General features: G+C 43.2%; 1 protein-coding gene and 1 long non-coding RNA gene across 3 annotated transcripts; both read left to right on the top strand.

Moving 5' to 3' along the window:
* The first annotated feature begins 698 nt into the window (after positions 1–698).
* On the top strand, positions 699–23857 carry LOC110497274 (uncharacterized). 2 transcript variants are annotated; one of them, XM_090187902.1, is made up of 6 exons: positions 699–981; positions 3688–3789; positions 3887–4204; positions 4342–4466; positions 4561–4661; positions 5053–5460. In XM_090187902.1, the coding sequence occupies exons 1-6, from the start codon at positions 840–842 to the stop codon at positions 5198–5200; spliced, it is 936 nt and encodes a 311-aa protein (XP_090044028.1). In that variant the 5' UTR covers positions 699–839; the 3' UTR covers positions 5201–5460. The 2 variants fall into 2 exon arrangements, with proteins under 2 accessions (XP_090044028.1, XP_090044029.1); XM_090187903.1 differs by lacking the exon at positions 5053–5460 and adding an exon at positions 23635–23857 and having other exon boundaries at positions 722–981.
* Positions 20966–21817, top strand: LOC149980293 (uncharacterized). Its single transcript, XR_016483940.1, has 3 exons — positions 20966–21246; positions 21404–21505; positions 21616–21817. It is a non-coding gene; the product is annotated as an uncharacterized LOC149980293 (long non-coding RNA).
* Positions 23858–25813: the final 1956 nt, after the last annotated feature.

Raw genomic sequence — 25813 nt, 5'->3', positions numbered from 1 at the left:
ATTAGATGTAACTGGTATGTATTTGTTATACTAAAAGACAGGGTGGAAATATGAACGTTTTCTCATAATACATGTGTCAGCTTTTTATTCTTCTTTCTATTCTCTTAAAAGTGAAACTATGGAGATGTTGTCAGAACTTCTGCTTTTTCATTCTGAGTAACTCTTCATAGTCAGCATAGATAGAATAAAGACCCCTATATGGCCATCGGTGGCCGGTCACACTTCGGGGGGAAGTTTCCCCTAGGTACAGATCTAGGATCAGGTTTCCCTCCCCCAATCTTAACCTTAACCATTAGTGGTGGAAATGTAAAACCAACCTAAGATCAGCATCTAGGGGCAACTTCTCCCCCTACACCACCAGTCACAGAGTGAGATCCATAATGTGTTCTCCATGTGAAGGCTGGGGGTGCTGTAAACTCAGTCAGGATATATGTAGTGTATATGTCAATTAATAGGATCACAATTTATTTTAGCACATCCAAAATTGGGACCCTGTGAATTCACACATACATCGTATAGCATGATATATAGTAATGTAATGTATTATATTGTCACACTAAGACTGGTGGGAGTCATATCATGTATTATATTATCATACTAAGGCTGGTGGGAGTCATATAATGTATTATATTATGAAACTAAGGCTGTTGGGAGTCATGTGGTGGCCTGTGTTGTGTTGATGTCACAATTTATCATCCACTGCGGATGACTGAAAAAGAGTTTCACTACCTAAAGTCACACAGACCCAGGACAGTGCAGGAGGAAGACACAGCTATAGATGTATATTAGAGTTGAGGTTAGATGTAGAAGTTACTGTATTTTATCAGCAGTGTGTTAAGATGTCAGAGGGAGTCTATGAAAACCCAGATGGATTTAATGACGATGAGCCTGATGCAATGAAGAACACAGACATTGATGGCCAATCATATGCCAACGTAAGAGCCTTCAAGCCCAGTCCAAGAGATGGAGTTGGTGCTTCAGGTAAGATTGCACGAACACACACACACACACACACACACACACACACACACACACACACACACACACACACACACACTACAGTGAGTGAGTGAGTGAGTGAGTGAGTGAGTGAGTGAGTGAGTGTGTGAGTGAGTGTGTGTGTGTGTGTGAGTGAGTGAGTGAGTGAGTGAGTGAGTGAGTGAGTGAGTGAGTGAGTGAGTGAGTGAGTGAGTGAGTGAGTGAGTGAGTGAGTGAGTGAGTGAGTGAGTGAGTGAGTGAGAACGTTGTCATAGTAGGTTGATGTTACATCACTTTCTCACAGATCCAGTTTTGATTTTTTTTTTTTAATCTCTCTCTCTTTCCATTACATTTTCAAATGCAAATAGTACTTGGCTTCTTTGATGCATCTACAGTTCTCATGGAATAACATCCATGAATCAAAACATACACTTTTAGGAACATGATTGGAAACTCTCTCTCTCTCTGTTTTTCTGGTAGTTTAGTTACTATGCTGATAAAGTCCTTCAGTATGTACTGTAACTCGCCACTGTGTATTTCCAACCTAGTCTCAAAACATGTTGTATTATTCTGTACGTATATCAGAGACACTCCATTTTAATATGATATATTACCTTTCATATGGTATGTATCAATTTGTGGATGCCCATCAACCATGTTGTATGAATTGTTACAAATTACAATGTGTATGATATGTTACGAATTTGCAAAAACAAACAATATGTTACGAATGTCCTAAAGATATGAATTCTACTAACATTAGCAAGCTGGTAGTAATTACTATGTTGATGGTTGGATACAGTGGTACGGAGGAGAGGAGATAAGAGGATAGGAGGAGAGGAGATAGGAGGAGAGGAGAAAGGAGTAGATATGAGGAGGTGAGGAGATAGGTGGAGAGGAGAGACTAATTGAGATAGAGCCTTAGTGTCAGAAAGACACAGAAGAGGAAGAAGAAAATTAAGAGAATGATGAAGACAAATAATTGTTTTGTTTAGATTTAGAGCAGAGAATGTAGACATACTGTACTCTGTAAAAGTATTCTTCATTATTTTTATTAGAAACATGTCATGTGATTTTGTAAAAAAGTGGGACCAATTATTAGCCTATGCTTATCACTTTAATAATAAGAATAACAAAGCACAGATTAATAAATGAAGGAACAAAGTTATTTGACAAGGTCGACCAGCTTCCTAATTGAATGTGATTGGATACTTAAAACTGTGTGACCTGGACACACACAGAGGGCAGAACATTACTGAGAGGAAACGTTCCACAACAAATGCTTGTTTTGTTCGATAATGTCCATCATATATGTCCAATAGCTTCTTTTGTTAGGGCGTTTGGTAAACATATCCAAAAGCACGATCTGGTCCAGTCGGACGAAACGTTCAAAAAGTTATATTACAGGTCGAAGAAACTTGTCAAACTAAGTATAGAATCAATCTTCAGGATGTTTTTATCATAAAGGATCAATAATGTTCCAACCGGAGAATTCCATTGTCTGTCGAAAAGCCATGGAACGAGAGCTAACTCTCTCGTGACCACGCATCATGAGGCTGTGACACTCTGCCAGACCACTCACTCAAACAGCTCTCAACAGCTCTCATCCGGTCCCACTTCACACTACAAGCCTCATTCAAGTTTCTAAATACTGTTGACATCTAGACATCAACATTACCCATATCCCACTGTGTATTCGATAGGGCTGAGTTCAAAAACTACAAACCTTAGATTTACCACTCCCTGTTTGGATTTTTTCTCTGGTTTTTGCCTGACATATGAGTTCTGTTATACTCACAGACATCATTCAAACTGTTTTAGAAACTTCAGAGTGTTTTCTATACAATACTACTAATAATATGCATATATTAGCATCTGTGACTGAGTAGGAGGCAGTTTACTCTGGGCACACATTTCATCCAGAAGTGAAAATGCTGCCCCCTATCCCAAAGAAGTTATTAACAGGATATAAAACATAATATACTGTCCATTGTACAGTGTGTAGATACATAAAGTACCAAAGTATATTTTAAGGGGGCAATTAGAATTAGCCTTTATATGGAGCAGTCTGAGGATATTTATGCTACTGTAGACAGGGAGAGCTGTGGACAGGATACTGTGAACAGGAGCACAGATAAACAACCTGAATCTCAGAACACTGGTAAATACACCACAGTCATAGAGACACACACATGGAAGTTTAAACTAATGGTTATTCTCCTTCCACTTGCCGCATAAACAATTGTGCCTATGTTAATGTGATGCGGTTGGCCGATGCCCCATGCTCCAAGACTTCAAAAGTCAACTGAGTAAAATAAACTGTAACAAACAGATTATTACATATTCAAAAACGGAATACAATGTGTCTTCCAAATATAGGTCTTACTTCACAAGGGAAAGCTTTGGAATTGATATACTTATGGAAAAGGATACATTAAATGCTAAATACTACATCTCCTAAATGAAACATTGTTCCTTTAAGACTAGAGGTTAAATGATCTGAAATGTTCGAGGCTCTGTATTTTAGGATGTTTACTATGCAAATCGCCAATGTGTATTTCCAACATGGTCTCATTGCATTTGTATTATTATGTACGTAAATCCGAGTCACAAGTCCCCCTCAACAGGAAGAGAGATGGTGTGAGAAAACATCACTTTAAAAGTGTGATTGTGTCTCATTGATGCTATGTACAGTACCTGTGTCCACAGAGCCTGATAGCTCAGGGAAGAGACCCTTCCTAGTTGCTGCAGTGTGTCTGGGGCTGCTGTGTGTTCTCCTACTGGCTGGGATCATAGGCCTGTCTGTCTACTGTAAGTCTGAAGTTATAATTCCTACAATTCACCAGCATTCACCTACAATTCACCAGATTATCAATTTTATTGATACACTTTGTTGTTGTTAAAACAGATGATGGGGTCTCTAAGAGCTTCTTAGCCTATAAGACCAACTCATCTGCAGCGATAGAACAGCTACAGACCAGCAACAACAACCTGACTAAAGAGAGAAACAAGATACAGACCAGTTACAACACAATGACTAAAGAGAGAGAAAACCTACAGACCAGCAACAACAACCTGACTAAAGAGAGAGACCAGATACAGACCAGTTACAGCACCCTGACTAAAGAGAGAGACCAGCTACAGACCAGTTACAACACCATGACTAAAGAGAGAGACCAGCTACAGACTGAGAGAGATTTTCTTAACTGGAGGCTTACCAATCTCAGTGAGTAAACCTACAGTAATTAATTATAATTAATCCCACACAACTGATCATGAGTCTCTGTTCTTTCATTAAGTGTCCAGTGTGATAAATTGAAGGAAATTCATATTTTCATCAATATTTTCGAACCTGTTCTGAAGGCTGGCAGAAGTTTGAATCCAGTTGGTACTTCCTGTCTACTGAGTCCAAAACCTGGAAGGAGAGCAGAAAGGACTGTTTGAAGAGAGGAGCAGACCTGGTGATCATAAACAGTGATAAGGAACAGGTGAGAGAAAGAGGGAGAGGGAGTGGGGATGGGTGTGCAAGGGGTAAATATGTTCAAACATAAACGTCAGTTAATTTATCTTTCTCAACAACAGACTTTTCTCTTCAACCTCAAGAAGAGAGTCTGGATTGGTCTGACTGACTCTGTTAAGGAGGGGACCTGGAAATGGGTGGACGGCACCCCACTGACCACGAGGTGAGAGATGATAACTAATCTGTCAATACGGCTCCATTCAACCTTTTCTATACAGGTTACTGACATTGATGATAGCAGTCAACGCAGATAACTATAAAATGAAAAATGTCTACATATTATTTAGTATTATGATGTTGTAACTGTGATATCTGACTGTTTTTAACCCTGTAGGTACTGGTGTTAACCATGATATCTGACTGTTTTTAACCCTGTAGGTACTGGTATTAACCATGATATCTGACTGTTTTTAACCCTGTAGGTACTGGTATTAACCATGATATCTGACTGTTTTTAACCCTGTAGGTACTGGTGTTAATCATGATATCTGACTGTTTTGAACCCAGTAGGTACTAGTATTAACCATGATATCTGATGGTTTTTAACCCTGTAGGTACTGGAATGACAAGCAGCCTGATAGTAAAGATCCTACTGGGGAGGAGGACTGTGTTGAGATACATACAGATTGGACTCCACTTAAGGCATGGAATGACATGTCATGTGACAGGAAACTCAACTGGATTTGTGAGAAAGTGTTTTAACATCACCATGACAACGTACTATAACACATACAGCAGTTTCTAGTTTACACAACTTTATTCTTCATTCTCTCTCTCTCTCTCTCTCTCTCTCTCACACTCACACACACACACACTCTCTCTCTCTCTCTATCACACTTACACACATTTTCACACACACCCGCACACACACATACATGCAGGTGCACACACGCATTCAAATGCACCTATTGTTGTAATAGTTTGTTGTATCATATTAATAAAATTCCTACTTTTTTCCTGTTTGTAGCTTCCTGTGTACCAGTAGTTATGTTTGACATATCATCAGAGTCAACAGGAAGTTAGTACATTTGACAAAAAATGTTCAATTCAAATGTATTCTGCAGATATTTACATGCTCCAATTGAGGTGATGACATTCTCTACATTACCAAACCACCATTACATACACTGTATAGGAGGAGGTGACTGTATCACCAATCAATGAGTGTAGTAGAGCTATCAAAGGATGTTACTAAGTCATCTTTGACCGTCAGTCTTTGTTGTCAAGTCACATACAATATCAAATGCTCATATTTGACTGATGTTCCCTTTTAAGGGTCCCAAAAGAGTGAAGTGGATGTTTTCAGTTGTTCAAACAGATGTCACTAAACATCTCATCCACACTGGTTAAGACTTCCCACCCTCAATATCCACTTGGAACAGTTTGTAGTGTCACATCTATTGTCTGGACATTATAATGACCCATGTTTGTAGTCCTGGACCTCCTGAACATGTTGATGTATATTTGGGAGTAAACAGAGGGTCCAAATCAGCAGAAAGGTGAAAGGAAGGAGGAGTTCTGGAAACTCCCTGAATTATCTTGGGGCTGTTACATATGATATGTAATATATGTTAACAGCTAGTCTTTGTTCTCCACTTCCCCTCTATGATCTATATCTTCCTGGTATGATAGTGTCCTGTCCATCATCACAAATAGAAAGTCCCGTTCCCTGGGCAGGAGGACTGTGTTGAGATATACTCTGGACAAGATGATCATGTAGAGACATGGAATGGTTTATATTGTTCTGCAGAAAATGGTTTAACAATAAACACTAAAACAATCTCTCACACTCACACAACTACACACGCAAGTTTTCAAACTTGTAAACATTTTTGTATTATCATAGCCACAACTTCACGTGAAATTTTGTTGTTACTTCCATAGAGTTAACAGCTACAGCAGTCACACAGACAGAGACAAACTGATGACTCAGAGACAGAGATGTCACTAGAAGCAGAGACTTAACGTATAGAGGGCTTGCAGTTGACATACGACGCCTCCAGGGGGCCATGTTGGAATACCACCACATTAATTTCTTGAACAAGAGACTTAATGTACAGTTGGGGGGGACACGACTCCCCATCCTTGGAAAAATATGATTTTTCTCCACAATATATAAATGTAAACATAACTATGGAACATCAATAATATTAATAATACGCAATGAAAGCACTTGTGCTGATCATAGACACTTAATAGCGTGTTTTTAAGTTTCAAAAGATTGTCACACCTCGCCTTTTGCCACACAATGGTTTAATCCACAGCATCCCACACCCTAGCAGTGTTACATGATGCAGGTACTGTGCATGTGTGGGAATCTGACAGTCTGTTTTTGGTGGCTGACCTCCAGTAAGTAGTTCAAACAAAGGATATGTTAGACATTTCTTTACTTCTACCACTCATTACAAGAAAACACATTTATAACCGTCACCAGTCTTAATTTTCGCTGCATTAACTTACAGATCACTCTCTATGTTAGCTAGCGGTTAGCTGATGATTGCCAGCTAGCTACAGTAACATCAACCAGTTTTTGCAGCTATTTGAATATGAGTCAATGAGAGAAGCTAGCAATGCAATGTACTGTTCCTTAGCTGGCAAAGTAACAGAGGGTTCATGTCTACCGTCTGAAAGGCCCTCAATGCACATAACTAACGTGAGGTTGATCAAGTCAATCTCACCATAGCGATTTTGTTTTATGTTGGCAGGGTTCACACACAAAATAGCTACATTTGCAGAGCTAGCGCGCAAACTAAAAAAACAAATAGCTAACAAGCTAGCTAGTACCTATTACATTTATGTGGTGTCGTCAAAGATGGAATCTTTGCTAACATCAGTTTATTCCAAGATTAGCATGCAGCTGTAGTGCTTCGAAGTCCCTGTGATAAGGTTAGCGATAAACTGAACAGAACTACACTCTCTTCTACCATTGTCTTAAATATCTTTAATGACCTCGTTGCAAAAGGTAAATTGTCGCTAGGGGACTTGGAAGCACCTGTGTGCCGATCTTGGAGTAAACTGACGATAGCAAAGATTATAGCAAACACCACAGAAACGGAACTGGTGCTTGCTAGCTCTGCAAGTTCAGCTATTGTTGGAAGCCAGCCAATATTAAACATAAACTATATTAAAAGTACAAAACGTTGCAGCATACGTTGTGTAAATGGTGAACTCATACAGCTGTCAACCCTTGTCACTGCAATCCGTTTCACATTTGCCAGCTGACTAGCTAGCTTCCTTTTAGATCGAAGCCCAACTAGAATGATAGAAGATGATGATAGAAGAACATCTAGAATGATAGAAGATGATAGATGATGATGGTAGCCAGCCAGGTAGAAAAATGGCAGAGAAAAGACAGACATCAAGAGTATTTTTCAGAAACCAAAACGCAAAGTAAGAACCCCCTACTAGCCTAATATCTCAGACTTGTTGATAAAATGTTCATAAGAAAGAAGTGAAATGATAATGGGAATGTTTCACAATGATGTCATTAGGCAGAGCAGGCTACAGATGGCACACATACAGTAGAGCTGGGGACAGATGGGCAGGTACAGACTGGCAGAGACAGACTGGCAGGGACAGATGGGCAGGGACAGACTGGCAGAGACAGGGAGTCTCAGGTAAGTTTGTTGAGTCTTTGTTTGGCAACATTATGAAAGGTTCTCTCTTTTTTAGACTTGTAAAATTGGGACATAATTGGAAAATGCCATGGATACCCCCACTCTCAACTTAAACTGGTGACTGAACTAAGATTCGTTAAAGGCAATGGTATTGCGGTTGTGATTAATTATGTAGTTTTGGGTACCAGTAGTTAGGAGTATGGCCAACACCTTATTTATTTTCTTGGAGGCAGACTGTGAGTCAGTGAGGGTGGTGAAACAGAAAGAGCCACGGAGAGAGACTTCACAGGACAATATCACAGCCACGGCAGGACCAGGTGTCAACCTTGTTGCCAGCAGCACCAGTATAAGAGACAGTGGCACGCCATTGTCCAGTTACCTCAGTGATGGCACAAAACCATATCAGCCACACACACAATTTATAGAACCACAAACTCTTGCCAACAGAGTGTTGAGGTTTCAAGAGAGATGGTTTTGCGATTTCCCCTGGCTACATTATAATCCATCAATGAAAGGAGTGTTGTGTTTTCACTGTAGCCAAGGGTTTTCAAGCCAGCCATCTTTTGGCCAAAGAGCGGATGTTGCCTTCATTAGTGCAAGATTTAGGAACGGGTGGAAAAGCCATTGAATAATTCACAGCACATCAAAACAGCCAAACCCACCGCCACTGTGTAACGGTAACAGCACACCAGCTAAATCCAATCAGTGTCCAGTTATCCAGCGCGTGGGGTAAACAGTAGAAATGACGAAAGCTACCTTGCACTGTATGAGAAAGCAACAACATTGATTGACTCCATTGAGTCCATTGAGACACACTCAAGACGATTTTCTGGCAAAGCAGTGGATCACTATAGGGCAGTATTTTTTAAAGTGTTGGACGGAGTGGAGGTTCAGTTTGACGACCGTTTTGAACAGGACAGTCTAAACATTCTGTAAAAGTTGGAAAGAGAGCTTCTCACGGGGGAGTTGGATGAGTCTCTAGATCAGTACCCTGAGCTGAACATAGATTCTCTTTCAGTGCAGATCCCTCTCTTTGCAACAAATACCCCTGTAGCAGCAGTGGAGAGGCAGCAGACGTCCTTGGGAGGCTTCCAGTGGAGGTGCCGGGGGTTGGTTGACCAAGTTGAGGTGCTGAACAGAATTCTGTTTGTGGTACCAGTGTCTTCATGTGAGGCTGAGAGAAGTTTCAGTGCACTCCGTAGGTTAAAGACTTGGCTACGGGCCAGCAGGGGCCAAGAGAGACTGAACGGCGTAGTTGTCTGTAATGTACATTAAGACAGGCTGGATAGTCTCGAGGGAAAATATCTGCCAGCAATTTGTTGGATCCTTTGAAACCTACAAACATATGTTTGTTTATTTTGTTCAGTAGTGTGTATAGCAGTGGTTCTCAACCTTTTTGGGGTACTGGAACCCCTGCATATTTTGAGGCAAGGTGGGCAAGGTTTTGAGTGGTCCTCAGGGACCCCCACCACCTCTATATTATATGTAAAGTTACTGTAATCCTTGTGGTGCTGAATACGTTCATTACACTTTTCACGGCCCCTTTACAATTACACCAGGGACCCCTAGGGGTCCATTGACCCCTGTTTGTGAACCCCTGCTGTATAGTGTGATATTTGTGCTTTTGTTTAGTAGTTTTCAGTTTTTAGTACATGACAGTACACTTACTAATTATTTATATTATGTTATTTTATTTAAAATGGCATACATTGTGTCACATACTTGTCCATAGCTGCTGTTTGAAGGGTTGAGACACTGACTGAACAATAAATATGTATTTTTGAAGGACATTTTGGTTGATTTATTTGGGTTATTCATTGAAGTAGTTATTTTGCTTTTACAACTGTACTTATTCTGAGCTTTCTGTTCTACTGTAGTAGACTCAGGCCAGTGGCACATGTTTAATGACTATATAAATGTATCAGAAAAAGTCAAATAAAAAGGTTTACGGAGACCAACTTTGTGATGGTTCTCAATGGAGATGATTTTAGATGAGATCACACCATGTTCATTGTATTTATGAAAACTGCACCCATACACAGTGTACCATTGCCACCTACTGGCCTTATCTTGGTATTGCTGGTTGTAAATACAAATACCTGCATACATACTGGACTGATAAGAAACACTGCTATAACTATTATTAGTTGTAGTATTATAATGGTTTAAACATTTGAACAAGTTGGGACAACCCTTCAGTTAACTACTGTACCTATCAATTATCCAGATGTAGTAATTATGGTTCCTCAATATATATTTAACATATTACAACGTAGGCTATGTGTTACAGCAGGAATTGCCCCCCCCCTCAGGAATTGCTCTTGAGAAAATGTAATGTAATTGTCCAATCCAAAGTTGATATCAGCTTTTGCCCCTGCAGTAGACCGACATAGAAAGAAAGACCCTGACATTGCTAAATATGTCAAAGGTCATCTATACTGAACCAGATATGAACAAGAATGTCAAGTTTGACAGAGGTGAGATGGAGGAGAGGATTGTGGATATCTACGTCAGCGCAGACACCCTGAGACATAAATGTCTCTTGTATGTGTCCACAGAGCTTGATTGCTCAGTGAAGAGACCCTTCCTAGTTGCTGCAGTGTTTCTGGGGCTGTGTGTGTTCTACTAGCTGGGATCATAGGCCTGTCGGTCTACTGTGAGTTTGTGTCTAAGTTCATTGCTTATCACATAGTTGTAAGAAGTACAGGCTACTAAGCCTATTTAACTTGTGTTTTACCTAGTAATTATGTGTTTATACTTTATAGATAACAGAGACAAAGATTCTGAGGATAAAAGGAACAACTTGTCAGAGTTTTCCCTTAATAAGACCAACACAACTGAAGAAAGAGACCAGCTACAGACCAGATACAACAACCTGACTGAAGAGAGTGACCAGCTACAGACCAGATACAACAACCTGACTGAAGAGAGAGACCAGCTACAGACCAGATACAACAACCAGACTAAAGAGAGAGACCAGCTACAGACCAGATACAACAACCTGACTGAAGAGAGAGACCAGCTACAGACCAGATACAACAACCTGACTAAAGAGAAAGGCCATATTCAGTCAAAGATTTTTGAGATATAAACTGATAAATTAGAAGTAAAATCAACAATAACTATATATCAATGGGTTTATGAGTATAGAGATAATGGCTAAGTGTCTCAATGTTTTCACCTTTGCTGAGAGAGAGGAGAGAGGAGAGAGAGAGAGGTGGAACAAGTATACTTTTCATCAGTACACTAATATGTTTGCATTATTTTATAAATATACCAATTGTGACATAAGCTTTATCTTTCTCGACAACAGACATTTGTCTTCAACCTCCACATGAGAGCCTGGATTGGTCTGACTCACTCTGTTACTGAGGGGACCTGGAAGTGTTACGGTGCGTGAATGAGGACCCAAAAGCGAATTAACGTAAACAGAGCTTCTTTAATAACAAAACATACGTAGGCTCAGATGGACCGGCAGATTCCGACAGGACAGGACAAGGTTGCAGCAAACATGACGATAGTCTGGTTCAGGCATGAATAACACAAACAAGAATCCGACAAGGACAGAAACAAAAACAGAGAGAGATATAGAGGACTAATCAGAGGGAAAAAGGGAACAGGTGGGAAAAGGGGTGACGAGGTAGTTAGGAGGAGACAAGGAACAGCTGGGGGAAAGAGGGGGAGAAAAGGTAACCTAATAACGACCAGCAGAGGGAGACAGGGTGAAGGGAAAGGACAGAAACAAGACACAACATGACAATACATGACAGTACCCCCCCACTCACCGAGCGCCTCCTGGCGCACTCGAGGAGGAAACCTGGCGGCAACGGAGGAAATCATCGATCAGCGCACGGTCCAGCACGTCCCGAGAGGGAACCCAACTCCTCTCCTCAGGACCGTACCCCTCCCAATCTACTAGGTACTGATGACCACGGCCCCGAGGACGCATGTCCAAAATCCTACGGACCCTGTAGATGGGTGCGCCCTCGACAAGGATGGGGGGGGGGGGGAAGACGAGCGGGGGCGCGAAGAACGGGCTTGACACAGGAGACATGGAAGACCGGGTGGACGCGACGAAGATATCGCGGAAGAAGAAGTCGAACTGCGACAGGATTAATGATCTGGGAAATACGGAACGGACCAATGAACCGCGGGGTCAACTTGCGAGAAGCGGTCTTAAGGGGAAGGTTCTGAGTGGAGAGCCAAACTCTCTGACCGCGACAATATCTAGGACTCTTAGTTCTACGCTTATTAGCAGCCCTCACAGTCTGCGCCCTATAACGGCAAAGTGCAGACCTGACCCTCTTCCAGGTGCGCTCGCAACGTTGGACAAAAGCCTGAGCGGAGGGGACGCTGGACTCGGCGAACTGAGATGAGAACAGCGGAGGCTGGTACCCGAGGCTACTCTGAAAAGGAGATAGCCCGGTCGCAGACGAAGGAAGCGAGTTGTGGGCGTATTCTGCCCAGGGGAGCTGTTCTGACCAAGACGCAGCGTTGCGAAAAGAAAGACTGCGTAAGATGCGACCAATAGTCTGATTGGCCCGTTCTGCTTGACCGTTAGACTGGGGGTGAAAGCCGGAAGAGAGACTGACGGAAGCCCCAATCAAACGGCAAAACTCCCTCCAAAATTGAGACGTGAATTGCGGACCTCTGTCCGAAACGACGTCTGACGGAAGGCCATGAATTCTGAAAACATTCTCGATGATGATTTGTGCCGTCTCTTTAGCAGAAGGAAGCTTAGCAAGGGGAATAAAATGAGCCGCCTTAGAGAACCTGTCGACAACCGTAAGAATAACAGTCTTCCCCGCTGACGAAGGCAGTCCGGTGACAAAATCTAAGGCGATGTGAGACCACGGTCGAGAGGGAATGGGAAGCGGCCTGAGACGGCCGGCAGGAGGGGAGTTACCGGACTTAGTCTGCGCGCAGACCGAACAAGCAGCCACGAAGCGACGCGTGTCATGCTCCCGGGTGGGCCACCAAAAACGCTGGCGAATGGAAGCAAGCGTACCCCGAACGCCAGGGTGGCCGGCTAACTTGGCAGAGTGAGCCCACTGAAGAACGGCCAGACGAGTAGGAACGGGAACGAAAAGAAGGTTCCTGGGACAAGCGCGCGGCGACGGAGTTTGAGTGAGTGCTTGCTTTACCTGCCTCTCAATTCCCCAGACAGTCAACCCGACAACACGCCCCTCAGGGAGAATCCCCTCGGGGTCAGTGGAGGCTACTGAAGAACTGAAGAGACGAGATAAAGCATCAGGCTTGGTGTTCTTAGAGCCCGGACGATAAGAAATCACAAACTCGAAACGAGCGAAAAACAGCGCCCAGCGCGCCTGACGCGCATTAAGTCGTTTGGCAGAACGGATGTACTCAAGGTTCCTATGGTCAGTCCAAACGACAAAAGGAACGGTCGCCCCCTCCAACCACTGTCGCCATTCGCCTAGGGCTAAGCGGATGGCGAGCAGTTCGCGGTTTCCCACATCATAGTTACGTTCCGACGGCGACAGGCGATGAGAAAAATACGCGCAAGGGTGGACCTTGTCGTCAGAGAGAGAGCGCTGAGAAAGAATGGCTCCCACGCCCACCTCTGACGCGTCAACCTCGACCACGAACTGTCTAGAGACGTCAGGTGTAACAAGGATAGGAGCGGATGTCAAACGATTCTTGAGGAGATCAAAAGCTCCCTGGGCGGAAACGGACCACTTAAAGCACGTCTTGACAGAAGTAAGGGCTGTGAGAGGAGCTGCCACCTGACCGAAATTACGGATGAAACGACGATAGAAGTTCGCGAAGCCGAGAAAGCGCTGCAGCTCGACGCGTGACTTAGGGACGGGCCAATCAATGACAGCCTGGACCTTAGCGGGATCCATCTTAATGCCTTCAGCGGAAATAACAGAACCGAGAAATGTGACGGAGGAGGCATGAAAAGTGCACTTCTCAGCCTTCACAAAAAGACAATTCTCTAAAAGGCGCTGGAGGACACGTCGAACGTGCTGAACATGAATCTGGAGTGACGGTGAAAAAATCAGGATATCGTCAAGGTAAACGAAAACAAAGATGTTCAGCATGTCTCTCAGGACATCATTGACTAATGCCTGAAAGACAGCTGGAGCGTTAGCGAGGCCGAAAGGAAGAACCCGGTATTCAAAGTGCCCTAACGGAGTGTTAAACGCCGTCTTCCACTCGTCCCCCTCCCTGATGCGCACGAGATGGTAAGCGTTACGAAGGTCCAACTTAGTGAAAAACCTGGCTCCCTGCAGGATCTCGAAGGCTGAAGACATAAGAGGAAGCGGATAACGATTCTTCACTGTTATGTCATTCAGCCCTCGATAATCTATGCAGGGGCGCAGGGACCCGTCCTTCTTCTTAACAAAAAAAAACCCCGCTCCGGCGGGAGAGGAGGAGGGGACTATGGTACCGGCGTCAAGAGCTACAGACAAATAATCTTCGAGAGCCTTACGTTCGGGAGCCGACAGAGAGTATAGTCTACCCCGGGGGGGAGTGGTTCCCGGAAGGAGATCAATACTACAATCATACGACCGGTGTGGAGGAAGAGAGGTGGCCCTGGACCGACTGAACACCGTGCGCAGATCGTGATATTCCTCCGGCACCCCTGTCAAATCACCAGGCTCCTCCTGTGAAGAAGAGACAGAGGAAACAGGAGGGATAGCAGACATTAAACATTTCACATGACAAGAGACGTTCCAGGAGAGGATAGAATTACTAGACCAATTATTAGAAGGATTATGACAAACTAGCCAGGGATGGCCCAAAACAACAGGTGTAAAAGGTGAACGAAAAATTAAAAAATAAATGGTTTCGCTATGATTACCAGAGACAGTGAGGGTTAAAGGTAGCGTCTCACGCTGAATCCTGGGGAGAGGACTACCATCCAAGGCGAACAAGGCCGTGGGCTCCCTTAACTGTCTGAGAGGAATGTCATGTTCCCGAGCCCAGGTCTCGTCCATAAAACAGCCCTCCGCCCCAGAGTCTATTAAGGCACTGCAGGAAGCTGACGAACCGGTCCAGCGTAGATGGACCGACAAGGTAGTGCAGGATCTTGAAGGAGAAACAGGAGTAGTAGCGCTCACCAGTAGCCCTCCGCTTACTGATGAGCTCTGGCTTTTACTGGACATGAAGTGACAAAATGACCAGCGGAACCGCAATAGAGACAGAGGCGGTTGGTGATTCTCCGTTCCCTCTCTTTAGTCGAGATGCGGATACCTCCCAGCTGCATAGGCTCAGCACCCGAGCCGGCAGAGGAAGATGGTAGTGATGCGGAGAGGGGGGCAACGGAGAACGCGAGCTCCTTTCCACGAGCTCGGTGACGAAGATCAACCCGTCGCTCAATGCGAATAGCGAGTTCAATCAAGGAATCCACGCTGGAAGGAACCTCCCGGGAGAGAATCTCATCCTTTACCTCTGCGCGGAGACCCTCCAGAAAACGAGCGAGCAAAGCCGGCTCGTTCCAGCCACTGGAGGCAGCAAGAGTGCGAAACTCAATAGAGTAGTCTGTTATGGCTCGATTACCTTGACATAGGGAAGACAGGGCCCTGGAAGCCTCCTCCCCAAAAACAGATCGATCAAAAACCCGTATCATCTCCTCCTTAAAGTCCTGATACTGGTTAGTACACTCAGCCCTTGCCTCCCAGATTGCCGTGCCCCACTCACGAGCCCGTCTAGTAAGGAGAGATATGACGTAGGCGATACGAGCAGTGCTCCTGGAGTAAGTGTTGGGCTGGAGAGAAAACACAATATCACACTGGGTGAGGAACGAGCGGCATTCAGTGGGCTCCCCAGAGTAACACGGCGGGTTATTGATTCTGGGCTCCGGAGATTCGAAAGCCCTGGAAGTGGCCGGTGGATCGAGGCGGAGATGGTGAACCTGTTCTGTGAGGTTGGAGACTTGGGTGGCCAGGGTCTCAACGGCATGTCGAGCAGCAGACAATTCCTGCTCGTGTCTGCCTAGCATCGCTCCCTGGATCTCGACGGCTGAGTGGAGAGGATCCGAAGTCGCTGGGTCCATTCTTGGTCGGATTCTTCTGTTACGGTGCGTGAATGAGGACCCAAAAGCGAATTAACGTAAACAGAGCTTCTTTAATAACAAAACATACATAGGCTCAGATGGACCGGCAGATTCCGACAGGACAGGACAAGGTTGCAGCAAACATGACGATAGTCTGGTTCAGGCATGAATAACACAAACAAGAATCCGACAAGGACAGAAACAAAAACAGAGAGAGATATAGAGGACTAATCAGAGGGAAAAAGGGAACAGGTGGGAAAAGGGGTGACGAGGTAGTTAGGAGGAGACAAGGAACAGCTGGGGGAAAGAGGGGGAGAAAAGGTAACCTAATAACGACCAGCAGAGGGAGACAGGGTGAAGGGAAAGGACAGAAACAAGACACAACATGACAATACATGACAGGAAGTGGGTGGACGGCACATCACTGACCACAGGGTGAGAGATTTGACCATTTTAGCAGGTGAAATTGAGACAAAAAACAAATACATTTTGCTTCCAATCATGTTCAGAAAAATGTATGTTTCGACTCATTAATGTCATTCATTGAGAACTATAGATGTATTTTAGAAACCAGGTAATATTTACATATGAAAAGGTTAACTAAATGTGTTGATGGCCCATTCTTGCTAATTTTATGATCATCTTTCTTTAAAACTGTAAAAACATAGGACTATGTGTATAATTGAGAAGGATGTTTGTACCACAGTGTCTGACTGTGTGGTTCTCTGTGTTGTTTAGGTACTGGAGGACAGGACAGCCCGATGATAGTGGGCAAGAGGACTATTGAGGTATACAATGGACAAGATGACCCTGTAAAGACATGGAATGATGACAAATGTGGCACAAATCTCAACTGGATCTGTGAGAAAGAGGTGTAACAATAACCCACAGTAACAAACAGTCCCTCTCTCTCCCCCTTTCTCTCTCCCTTTCTCTCCCTCTCCCTCTAATGGTTGGATAAGGTCCTGAATGGTTAGGTGATGATTCCACCTAGTGGTTAAAGTGAGAGATGAACTCACCATAGAAGTGAAATAGTGGTATGACAGACTGTCTCAAAACACATTGAAGAACAGAATCCTAGGGGACTGACCTTGGTCCCTCTCCTCTAATAGGGTTGAAAGGAGGAGAGGAGATAAAGTCTTAGTGTCAGAGAGCCATAAAGAAGGAATAAGAAAATAAAGAGAAAAATAAGACAATTAATTGTTGTGTTTAGATTTAGAGGAGAGTATGTAAACATACTGTACTCTAGAAAATGATTCTTCTTTATTTTTATTAGAAACATGTCATGTGATTTGCAATAGACTTGTGCTTAGTAAAAGAAAATTGGGACCAATTATTAACCAATGCTTATCACTTTAATGATATGAATAACAAAGTCACTTTTGAATAAAAGGAACAGTTGTCTTTAACAAGGTATACCAGCTTCCTGATTGAATGAGATTGAATACTGAGAGGGCACACTCACACACACACAAACAATGCTAATGAAAGGTGAGAATGACTCACAACCTTCACTGTACAAGGGACAACGTGTAGATGACCAAGGACCTGTCTGCTACACACTCATCATGGTGTCTAATGGGGTCTCCACCCTCTCCCTCTCTGTTCTGTCTGTGAACCACAGCAAGTGACAGGATGTGTCACGGCTCTATCCACCAATAAGAAACAGACCCGTGTGTCCTTATTCCCTATTCTCTATATAGTGCACTACGTAGGGAAATAGGATGCCATTTGGCCACCAGTTACTGAGGGAGAGAGACCAGTTACTGAGGAGGAGAGACCAGTAACTGAGGGAGAGAGAGCTGTTACTGAAGGACAGAGACCATTTAAAGAGTGAGGGAGACCAGTTACTAAGGATCAGATACCAGTTAAAGAGAGAGAGACCAGTTAAAGAGGCAGAGAGACCAGTTACTGAGGGACAGAGACCAGATACTGAGGGACAGAGACCAGTTACAGAAGGAAAGAGACCAGTTACAGAAGGAAAGAGACCAGTTACTGAAAGAGAGAGACCAGTTACTGAAAGAGAGAGACCAGTTACTGAAGGAGAGAGACCAGTTACAGAAGGAAAGAGACCAGTTACAGAGGGAGAGATACAATGTACAGAAGGAGAGAGACCAGTTACAGAAGGAGAGAGACCAGGTACATAGGGAGAGAGACCAGTTACAGAGGGAGAGAGACCAGTTACAGAGGGAGAGAGACCAGTTACAGATGGAGAGAGAACCGTTACTGAAGCAGAGAGACCATTTACTAAGGGAGAGAGACCAGTTACTGAGGGAGAGAGACCAGTTACTGAGGGAGAGAGACCAGTTACTGAGGGAGAGAGGCCAGTTGCTGAGGGAGAGAGGCTAGTTACTGAGGAACAGAAACCAGTTTAAGAGTGAGAGAGACCAGTTATTGAGGGACAGAGAGCAATTAGAGTGAGAGAGACCAGTTACTGAGGCATAGAGACAAGTTACTGAGGGAGAGAGACAAGGTACAGAGGCAGAGAGACCAGTTACTGAGGCAGAGAGACCAGTTACTGAGGCAGAGAGACCAGTTACTGAAGGAGAGAGACCAGTTTTTTTATTTAAAAAAATTATTCACCTGTATTTAACCAGGTAAGCTAGTTGAGAACATGTTCTCATTTACAACTGTGACCTGGACAAGATAAAGCAAAGCAGAGGGACACAAACAACAACACATAGATACACATGGAATGAACAGGCGTACAGTCAATAACACAATAGAAAAAAGAAAGTCTATACAGTGTGTGGAAATGGCGTGAGGTGGTAAGGCAATAAATAGGCCATAGTTACTGAGGCAGAGAGACCTATCATTGAAGGAGAGAGACCAGTTACTGAGGGAGAGAGACCATTTACTGAGGAAGGGAGACCACCTTTCAGCAGGACAATAAGCTAAAACACAGTTTGACCAAGACAACACTGAATGTTCCTGAGTGGCCTTGTTACAGTTTTGACTTAAATTGGCTTGATAATCTATGGAAATACTTGAAAATGTCTGTTTAGCAATGATCAACAATCAACTTGACAGAGCTTGAATTTAAAAATAAATTTAAAAAAAATGGGCAAATATTGCACAATCTATGTGTAGAAAGCTCTTAGAGACTTACCCAGGAAGACTCACAGCTGTAATCACCGCCAAAGTTGCTTCTACAAAGTATTGACTCAGGGGTATGAACACTTATTTTTTTGCATTTAATTTTCAATACATGTGCAAACATTTTTAAAACATGTTTTCAATTTCTTATGATGGGGTATTGTGTGTAGATGGGTGAGACAAATAATCAATTGAATCCATTTTTAATTCAGACTGTAACAAAACCAAATGTGGAATAAGTCGAGGGGTGTGAATATTTTCTGAAAGCACTGTACTTATCAAGCATGTTTCCACAGTGTCTGACTCGCTGCTTCTCTGTGTTGTTAACCATCTAGGTACAGGTATCTATCCAAATGCAATAATCTGGGTCCTTGCTGGAGAGGAGGACTATGCTGGGAGAACACAGAAACATGTGAGTGAGAATCTTCACTGGATTTGCGAGAAAGTGGTTGAACATCACCATGACAACAGACTGTGACACATACAGCAGCCTAGTGCACACAACCTCCTCCTCCTGTCTCTCTCTCGCTCCAATTTCATCATTTAACAGAGCGACTTACAGTAATGAGCAGTGGCGTAAAGTACTTAAGAAAAAATACTTTAGAGTACTACTAAAGTCATTTTTGGGGTATCTGTCCTTTACTATTTATATTTTTGACAACCTTTACTTCACTTCACTTTACTTCAATACTTTTTACTACATACATTTTCCCTGACAACTTGCACATTCATCTTCTGCACATCTATCACTCCAGTGTTAATGCTAAATTGTAATTATTTTCGCCACTCTGGACTCTTTATTGCCTTACCTCCCTAATCTTACTACATTTACACATACTGTATGTATATCTATTGTGATATTGACTGTACGTTTGTTTATCCCACATGCAACTCCGTGTTGTTTGTGTCGGAATGCTTTGCTTCATCTTGGCCAGGTTGCAGTTGTAAATGAGAACTTGTTATCAACTGGCCTACCTGGTTAAATAAAGGTGGGGGGAAAAAAACTAAAGTACTCATTACATTTTGAATACTTGGCAGAACAGGAAAAATTGTGAAACACGTGGTCATCCTAACTGCATATATTCTGGCAGATTTCCAGTACATTAGACACAACATGAGATCAGTACATTAGACACAACATGTGGCCAGCAGCATACCACCCTGCATACCACTGCTGGTTTGATTCTGAAGCTAAGCAGGGTTGGTCCTGGTCAGTACCTGGATGGGAGACCAGATGCTGCTAGAAGTGGTGTTGGAGGGCCAGTAGGAGGCACTCTTTCCTCTGGTCTAAAAAAAGAAATATCCCAATTCCCCAGGGCAGTGATTGTACCCTACACTGCCCTGTGTAGGGTGCAGTCTTTCGGATGGGACTTTAAACAGGTCTCCTGACTCTCTGAGGTCATTAAAGATCCCATGGCACTTATCGTAAGAGTAGCGGTGTTTACCCTGGCTAAATTCCCAATCTTGCCCTTGAACTGTCACCCAGTTAACAATTGACTCATTCATCCCCCTCCTCTCCCCTGTAACTATTCCCCAGGTTGTTGCTGCAAATGAGAATGTGTTCTCAGTCAACTTACCTGGTAAAGTAACAGATAAATAAAAACAGGACATTAGACACAACATGAGGTCAGGACATTACACACAACATGAACAGGAGATGAAAATGCCCTGACCACAATGTTACTATTTCATCACCTTCCTCTTTTGACATTTCCCTTTTATTCTGTGGATGAAGTCATAAACAGTTAGTCAAAGACTCAGAGCAGAGATAGGTACAGTAAAGAAACAGACACAGGGGCAACTATATTACCAGAAAACACAGTAAGTTGTTGGAGAGGTCATCTATGCTGAGCCAGATATGAACAAGAAGGTCACGTTTGACAGAGGTCAGATGGAGGAGAGAATTGTGGATATCTACGTCAGTGCAGACACCCTGAGAGACGGTGAGACCAGCACCAAGAGAGAAAAGACAGCAGACACTGCTCCTAATAATGGACCAGGAGACCAGCACTCAGGTGACACACACAAACACGCACACGCGCACACACACACACACACACACACACACACACACACACACACACACACACACACACACACACACACACACACACACACACACACACACACACACACACACAAAACATAAAATAATATGGAATGTGTCCACAGAGCCTGATAGCTCAGTGAAGAGACCCTTCCTAGTTGCTGCAGTGTTTCTGGGGCTGCTGTGTGTTCTCCTACTGGCTGGGATCATAGGCCTGTCTGTCTACTGTGAGTTTGTGTCCAAGTTCATTGATTATCACCCAGTTATATAGAGGTGCTGGTTACTAAGCCAATTTACCTGGTGTTTAACCTAGTAACTATGTGTTTATACTTTATAGATAACAGAGCCATCAAAGATTCTGAGGATAAAAGGAACAACTTGTCACAGAGTTTTTCCCTTTATAAGACTAACACAACTGCAGAGAGAGACCAGCTACAGACCAGATACAACAACCTGACTGAAGAGAGAGACCAGCTACAGACCAGATACAACAACCTGACTACAGAGAGAGACAGGCTTCAGAATTTGCTTTGTGGTCAGTGAGCTGGTTTTCATAACTTTCTTTATTATAAAGTACATTTTTCATTGAGATCCAGTGACTGATGGAAAATAAAATGTGAAGTTTATTGTATTGTATCACATTGTATCAGTGTTGTGTCGTCAAACAGAAAAAAGGACAGGACTGTCTGGAGAGAGGAACAGACCTGGTGATCATAAACAGCAAAGAGGAACAGGTGAGAGGAGATAGCACGAAAGAGAAGGTTGAGGGGGGGAGGGGGGATATAGGTCTGTCGGGGGTAGATATGGTCAAACAATGAGCTTCAAAAGTATTGGGACTTTGACAAATATTTTTTGGTGGGGCTTTGTGCTCCAGCACTTTGGATTTGGAACGACACAATGTCTATGAGGTTGACGGGCAGACTGACAGCTTTCAGTTTATGGGATTTGTGCATCTTTAACTTTCTCACTCATCATTATTGACAATTCATTCAGCACTATCCGTAGTCATGGTAGCATCCACATTCATGTGGAAGTGTTTATAAAACATAATATATACTTATTTACATGTAACGTTACTCCAAATCGACACAATACATTATTAACCATTCATTTCTATTGGGCACAAAATAATGTGAAACACAACACAAAACTAAATGCAAATTCATCCAACACGTTTGTAGAGTCACAAGCTAGATGTAGTCATTGCATGCTAGGAATATGGGACCAAATACTAAACACTTTGACTACTTTAATACACATATAAGTGAATTTGTCCTAATACTTTTGGTCCCCTACAATGGGGGACGATGTACAAACAGTGATGTCATTTCTAAACGGTTCACTCGATATGGATGACAAAACCCGAAACTGAAAGCTGACGGTCCGTACTTTAACCTTTAACCTTTAATGTGTCATTTCAATTCCGAAGTGCTGAAGTACAGAGCCAAAACAACAAAAAATGTGTCAGTTTCCCAAAACTTTTGGAGCTTACTCAACGCAGTGTATATTGTATCTTTCTCAACCATAGGAGTTTCTCTTCCACTTCAAGAAGAGAGTCTGGATTGGTCTGACTGACAGAGAGACAGAGGAGACCTGGAAATGGGTGGATGGAACACCACTGACCACAGAGTAAGAGATGTTATGTCACGACTTCCGCCGAAGTCAGCTCCTCTCCATGTTCGGGCGGCGTTCGGCGATCGACGTCAATGGGCTTTCTAGCCATTGCTGCTCCATTTCTCATATGTCCATTTGTGTTGTCTTGTTCCATACACACCTGGTTTTCATTCCATAATCACACTGCATGTATTTAGTTCTCTGTTCTCCTCCATGTCTTTGTGTGTAATTGTTTATTGTTATGTGGATATTGTCAGGCGCCATACTTGTGTTATCCTCTGTTTTTTTGGCACGTTTATGTTTTTATGTGCTGTTCTTTTTGGACTGGAATTAAAGTGTGCCTGTTTACTACACTCTGATCTCCTGCACCTGACTTCGCCTCCGTATATACCCCTAACATGATAACTATTCTCGCAATAATGCTCCAATGAAAATGTTTCTATACAGGTTATTATCGTTGATTATAGCAGTCAACAAAGATATCTTTAGTTATGTATATTATAATGTACATTATTTAGGATTGTAATGTTCTAACTGTGAAATCTCACGGTTTTTAACCCTGTAGGTACTGGTATTAACTGTGATATCTGACTGTTTTTAACCCTGTAGGTACTGGTATTAACCATGATATCTGACCGTTTTTAACCCTGTAGGTACTGGTATTAACCATGATATCTGACTGTTTTTTAACTCTGTATGTACTCGTATTAACCATGATATCTGACTGTTTTTAACCCTGTAGGTACTGGTATGACCCACAGCCTGATAATGCAGGTTCTACTGGGGAGGACGACTGTGTTGAGATACACAAAGATCAGAGTCCTCTAAAGGCATGGAATGACTTGTCATGTGGCAGCAAACTGAACTGGATTTGTGAGAAAGTGGTTTAACATCACCATACTGTAACACATTCATTCTCTCTCTCACTCACTCTCATTCTCACTCTTTCTCTCTCTCTCTCTCTCTCTCTCTCTCTCTCTCTCTCTCTCACACTCTTTCTCTCTCTCTCTCTCACTCTTTATTTCTCTCTCTCTCACACTCACTTCCATTCTCTAGTTCATATCTTCCTGGTATGATCGTGTCCTGTCCATCGTCACAAATAGCAAGTGCCAGGCTGCACACACTGGACAGCTCTCATAGAGAGATAGTGGTAGACTATGGAGATGTCTGTGTCCACTGTTTATATCAATGAAGATGTTAGAGGAATACAGTGTGTTTTAGGGGACCAGTTTCACAATAGAGCCCATCTATTTGAATGAATTTACTATATATTTGAACTACTTTTACTTATGCCTCACTATAATCTTAAAGAAAATAGTGTACTTTTATACCATATATTTTCCATGACACCCAGAAGTGCTCATTACATTTTGAATGCTTAGCAGGACAGGAACATTGTCAAATTCACACACTTATCAACAGAAAATCCCTGGTCATCCATACTGCCTCTGATCTGGTGGACTCACTAAACTCACATGCTTCGTTTGTAAATTATGTCTGAGTGTTGGAGTCAGCCCCTGGCTATCCTTAAATAAAAATAAAACTATTCAAATCGTGCCATCTGGTTTGCTTAATTTAGGAATTTTAAGTGATTTATACTTTTACTTTTACCTTTGATACTTGTATCTTTAAAACCTCATTTTTTAAAAACTTTTACTCAAGTATGGCAATTGGGTACTTTTTCCCCCACTGCTTCTTAGGTTAAATGATCAACTCATCTGCAAAGAGAGACCAGCTACAGACCAGCTACAACACCCTCACTAAAGAGAGAGAGAGCATCTACAGACCAGTTACAACACATTGCAACAGAGAAAGACCAGCTACAGACCAGTTACAACACCCAGACTAAAGAGAAAGACCAGCTACAGACCAGAGGATATGAGCCCTAGGACCATGCCTCAGGACTACCTGGCCCGATGACTCCTGGTTGTCCCCAGTCCACCTGATCGTGCTGCTGCTCCACTATGATATGTTCTGCCTGCGACTTATGGAACACTGACTTAGTGTTCACAGGACTTGCTAACTTGTCCAGGACCTGCTGTTTTTAGAAAAATCTGGCCTTTAATGGTGACGTACACTTATAATCTCCACCCAGCACAGACAGTTTCTAGGGAGTTTTTCCTAGCCAACGTGCTTCTACATCTGCATTGCTTGCTGTTTGGGGTTTTAGGCTGGGTTTCTATATAGCACTTTGTGACATCTATCAGGATGAAGGTAAGACCCAGATGCAGGCCACATTGAATTAACAAAGGTTTAATAATCCAACAGGGGCAGGCAATAGACAGGTCAAGGCAGACAATAGACAGGTCAAGGCAGACAATAGACAGGTCAAGGCAGACAATAGACAGGTCAAGGCAGACAATAGACAAGTCAAGGCAGACAATAGACAGGTCAAGGCAGACAATAGACAGGTCAAGGCAGACAATAGACAGGTCAAGGCAGACAATAGACAGGTCAAGGCAGACAATAGACAGGTCAAGGCAGACAATAGACAGGTCAAGGCAGACAATAGACAGGTCAAGGCAGACAATAGACAGGTCAAGGCAGACAATAGACAGGTCAAGGCAGACAATAGACAGGTCAAGGCAGACAATAGACAGGTCAAGGCAGACAATAGACAGGTCAAGGCAGACAATAGACAGGTCAAGGCAGACAATAGACAGGTCAAGGCAGGCAGGGGTCAGTAAACCAGAGGTGGGGCAACAGTACCGGACGGCAGGCAGGCTCAGGGTCTGGGTAGGCAGAGGTCAACAATCCAGAGGGTGGCAAAGGTACAGGTTGGCAGGCAGGCTCAGGGTCTGGGTAGGCAGAGGTCAACAATCCAGAGGGTGGCAAAGGTACAGGTTGGCAGGCAGGCTCAGGGTCTGGGTAGGCAGAGGTCAACAATCCAGAGGGTGGCAAAGGTACAGGTTGGCAGGCAG

This window comes from Oncorhynchus mykiss, chromosome 10 (genome assembly GCF_057628025.1).
Source record: "Oncorhynchus mykiss isolate SJ-2025 chromosome 10, ASM5762802v1, whole genome shotgun sequence".
NCBI lineage: Eukaryota > Metazoa > Chordata > Actinopteri > Salmoniformes > Salmonidae > Oncorhynchus > Oncorhynchus mykiss.
The sequence above is the reverse complement of the archived record's forward strand: the minus strand, read 5'-3'. Positions and strand labels throughout refer to the sequence as shown.